This window comes from Pundamilia nyererei, unplaced genomic scaffold, assembly GCF_000239375.1.
Source record: "Pundamilia nyererei isolate P.nyererei 1_Seehausen unplaced genomic scaffold, PunNye1.0 scaffold00029, whole genome shotgun sequence".
In the NCBI taxonomy this organism is placed as follows: Eukaryota; Metazoa; Chordata; class Actinopteri; order Cichliformes; family Cichlidae; genus Pundamilia; species Pundamilia nyererei.
The window spans coordinates 2,159,840-2,163,912 of NW_005187430.1; the positions used below are offsets into that span (position 1 = coordinate 2,159,840).

Genomic DNA, 4,073 nt, shown 5'->3' on the forward strand with positions numbered 1-4,073 from the left:
CACACACACACACACACACACACACACACAGAAGCTCAGTTTCCCATCGTGATATCAAGATGCGCCTCCCCGTATAGTAGACCATCGGACGCTTTCAGACCCAGGTAGTCTCCACTGTGTTATTTGTCATATTTTAACTTTTTTCTGATCTTTATATTGTTTTTATTGTGCAGTAGAATCATAGTGAGGTGAAATGAGTTCACTTTTAAGTATTGTGTAAATGAAGGAGTGAGGCAGACTGTGTTTGACGGCAGCGCAGCAGGACACAGCGAGAGGACGGCTTGACAAGGAGCTAAAAGCTTACAAGAAGGACTTTCTTTAGTGAGACTTGTACATAAGACTGATATTTTGTGCCAAAATAAGATTTCTGCTCTGCATAAAATGAAACCCCCAAACTGTAGACATCTATGCAAAAGAAATTGCTGATGTTGGTTAGAGAGTCAAGTGTCAGCATTTTTTAAAGCATCTGCTTACAAGTGTTATTTGATAGAGGAAACTCTCTTTGGTGCTAAGTACAATGACCCAAACAAAATAGTTTATGGTTATGATGAGTCATCAAGAAAATCCATCAATATTACTGTTGTTATGATTAGTTTTCTCTTCTAACAGACTCTTCAAAACACTTATTCTTTCTTGTTATTTATTTATTTATTTGTTAATATCTTTTGTAATCCCTTTTATTTAAAAGGCTGCCTATCTGTGTGGTTTCAGGCGCTCTACAGCCAGCTGTGTACCCAGAAGTCTTTGCTGCACCGTATCATGGAGAACCTGAAGATGAAATACTCAGATATGTACACTTTGGTCCCGGCTGAGATTGACAGCAAAATGCAGGACATCACTAAGTCTCTGCAGCAAGTAGAAGAAAAGGTGAAAAAGGCTTAATTTGGACATTTTAATGATGAGGAGTGTATTGATCCTTTAAGAGATCAATAATCTATTGATAGGCAGATCTTTGTAACAAAACAATAAATTCAACATCCATTTAGGTCTAGCTGATAATATTTTTTCCTGACTGTTCCATCAGGTGGGAGAGGCGATAGAGAGGAGCGGTCCTGTTCACAGGTTGGGCGCGAGGATGTCTGATATCGAGGCTGGCCTGAGATCTGTTCAGAAGAGACTGGAACAGAGGAGCCCCACTGTGACTCAAGCAAAGATCACTCAGAAGGTGGGGAGTGATGAGGAAACAGGGTGTCTGGTTCATTGTTACAGCTTGTTGAGTAGAATACAATAAATCATTATTAAATAGATTGTAAGAGGGTGAGGGAAACATAACAGGATGTCCAATATAACATTTGTCCTCTGCTGGCCAGAAGATCCGTGGTAAGTTTTACTGACCTCTTTGTACTGTTTGGGATGCGTCTTTGCTGCCTTCTGTGTGTGTGTGTGTTTGTGTGTGTGTCATGTTCTACATGTGTGATCACTTCGCTGCTCTTTTGTTGAGAAAACACAAGCCGTTTGGGCTGAGTCTTGTTTTGTTTTCTTTTTTATGATTTTTTTTTTTTGCATACATACAGTCAGCGTACATCTATTTCTATTTTCAGTTTTCATGCTGCTTTCATCCTCCTACTCCGTTTTCAAATACACCAACAAATTCCACTTTCTTTTCGTAGCATTATGTGCATCTTTTCATGTAAAATATAGATTGCAAAAACAGAAATGACTCTTTAGCGAGGACTTGCTTCACAAGTCAACTGTGAGTGAGGGAAACACTTTCTGAAGGGGGCTGGCTAATCAGCTTGTGTGTCAGTGAATAAATATTATAAATCTCCCCTTGTGTGTGTGCTCAGCGTGCCTGGGACGAGCTGGATGCGTGGCACTCGCGTCTGGCAGCGCTGGAAGTGGACATGCAAGACTTAGAGAAGCCTGAGGAGGTGCTGATCCTCACAGAAAGACTAGTGGAGGTTCAGCAGCTTCACTCCCAGCTGGCCAAACAGGCAGAGCAGAGGACCACCCTGATCAGCAAGGTGAGAAAAGCTTCCTAAAACTGTTAGCTGTCCAACTCCTCACTGCCCTGCTGTATGGTTTGTCTGCTTAGTGTCAAACACCAAAATATAATGACTTTGAATCACCAAGCTCAGACTTTTTAACCTAAATCTTCCACATTACTGTCTCTGTTATCATCTGTGATTCTTTTGATAAGTTTAAAAATGTCTAAGCTTTTCCCTTTTTAAACGTTCTGTTTCTCTTTAGATTCAAACGTGGCTTCAGGAACATCAAGAGATGGTCAAAAGCTCCAAGAGCTGGATGTCCGAGGCTCAGTCGTGGCTTGCCGCTCCCTGCACCTACACCACAGCTAAATGTTTGAGCAGTCACGTTCACGCCCTGCAGGTCGGTACACTCTGCTGTCTGCACAGCTCTTTCCACAGCACAGCAAACCATTTTGTGGTGATTCATTTTTAACCAAAAAATGCTCTTTCTGTCTCTTGGGGATGCAGTTGGTCCTGGATGATTCAGTCCAGATCAGAAACACACTGCAGGGCTTCAGCTCGGTCCTGAAGGAAATGTCGCAGGTTTGTGATGTCACAGCTCTCCAGAAACAGCTGGTCGAAGCAGATCGCCAAGTGGCCGACGTTCAGGACAGCTTCACAGCTCCTCTGTCTCAGCTGGAGCATGCTGCCGCTGTGAGATTCGATTGGTTTCTTTGTTTTACTCTTCAGTGGATATTATCTAGACTGTACTCTCTACTGTCAGACTAGACTGATAATGTCTTAACCTCTAGGAGGTGGAGGCGATTGAGAGTGAAGTCAAGCGGATGGAGAATGATGTCGCAGAGATCAAGAACTTGCTATCTTCTCCAGAGAGTTTTCCCAGCCCCAGAGAGGACAGTTTAAAGGTTTGTTAGTTTCTTTGTTTTCATTTGGATTAGCGTGACGTGATTGCCCAAATTATACAAAAAGATAAATGTAAAAGTCATCGTTTTCTTATTTTTCTCAACCCTCTTCTTTGTGTGCAGGCGGTTGAGCAGAGGATCCAGTCGATGAGAAGAACAGTAGCTGAGATCCAGAAATGTAAGCCAGGCCTTTGTCTTCCTGAGAAGGCTGAAGAAACTCTGACTGTCTTTACTGTGGTGGACCAGCTCCAGACTCTGCTGCTGGAACTGGAGAAGGTCAGTTAGTTAATCCATCAGTCAGCTGCTCAGATATTTTATCTACAAGAAGATTGGTGCAAACTTTCTGCTTCACTCTGTTTGTAGAAGGTTCCTGCGTTATTTATCCAGCTGCCTCCAACTCCCACACAAGCCAAAGCTCAGGCGGCCCAACAGACGACCCCTGAACTCAAAACATCTGCATCTGAAAAAGCTACATCTGAGGAGGCTGAGGTGAGCTTGGTCTATAAATAACATAAATAAGTAAACAAAAATTTTAAAAATCATGAAACATCACTGTTACATGAATTATAATATGTATAAAACTACAAAAAATAAAAGTGAATGTCATTTAAGTTCTTTATTATAATGCAAGTTATTTTACAATGGCAACGACAGTAGTTGAAGGATAAAGTTCAGTTATATTGTGTCAGTCATTATGTGACATTCCAAACACTTCATATGTGGAACATAATTTAAGCAAACCTGTACGGTGTGCTTTCTCTCAAAAGGAAGAGCAGGGTCAGATCAGAATTGCTCGTGTTCAGGAGGATGTACTGCGGAGGTCTGGAGCTACACTGCTCACTGTGGAGCAGTCCTCACCTGAACAAAGGCAGGCCCCAACACCTGATATTACCCAGGTAAGAATACCATGGACAGAGAAAAAAGAAGCTTATAATCACACAGTTAATTCATTAAGTTCATTGAAAAAGCTCTTCTTTATGTCACATACCAGCATACAAGAACACCTGCAAAAAATAAAAAAGCAAAGAAATTGAACAGATTGGCCTTTTGGGGCGTGTCAGGACAAAGTGTGCAATACCTGGTACTCGCATGCGTAGTTCCTACATGTGTTATTAACAAACTGGTAAAAAATTAAAAATAAAATCCCCAAAGTGTCATTTAACTTCCTGTGCATGCTTAATATTACTAATGTTTACCAAGAAATGTTTTTTTTGTTTGTTTGTTATGTGTGCATGTGTGCGTG

The 4,073-nt window shown here is 41.4% G+C and overlaps 1 protein-coding gene across 1 annotated transcript in view; it reads left to right on the top strand.

Moving 5' to 3' along the window:
• LOC102215333 (nesprin-2-like) overlaps positions 1-4,073 on the top strand; it is an 18,860-nt gene that overhangs the window by 9,931 nt on the left and 4,856 nt on the right. Inside the window, exons 9-17 of the mRNA XM_013909674.1 lie at positions 712-867; positions 1,025-1,165; positions 1,788-1,964; positions 2,191-2,328; positions 2,436-2,621; positions 2,720-2,833; positions 2,954-3,106; positions 3,194-3,319; positions 3,598-3,726. Coding sequence (XP_013765128.1) covers positions 712-867; positions 1,025-1,165; positions 1,788-1,964; positions 2,191-2,328; positions 2,436-2,621; positions 2,720-2,833; positions 2,954-3,106; positions 3,194-3,319; positions 3,598-3,726 — 1,320 coding nt within the window. The remainder of the gene's footprint in view (positions 1-711; positions 868-1,024; positions 1,166-1,787; positions 1,965-2,190; positions 2,329-2,435; positions 2,622-2,719; positions 2,834-2,953; positions 3,107-3,193; positions 3,320-3,597; positions 3,727-4,073) is intronic.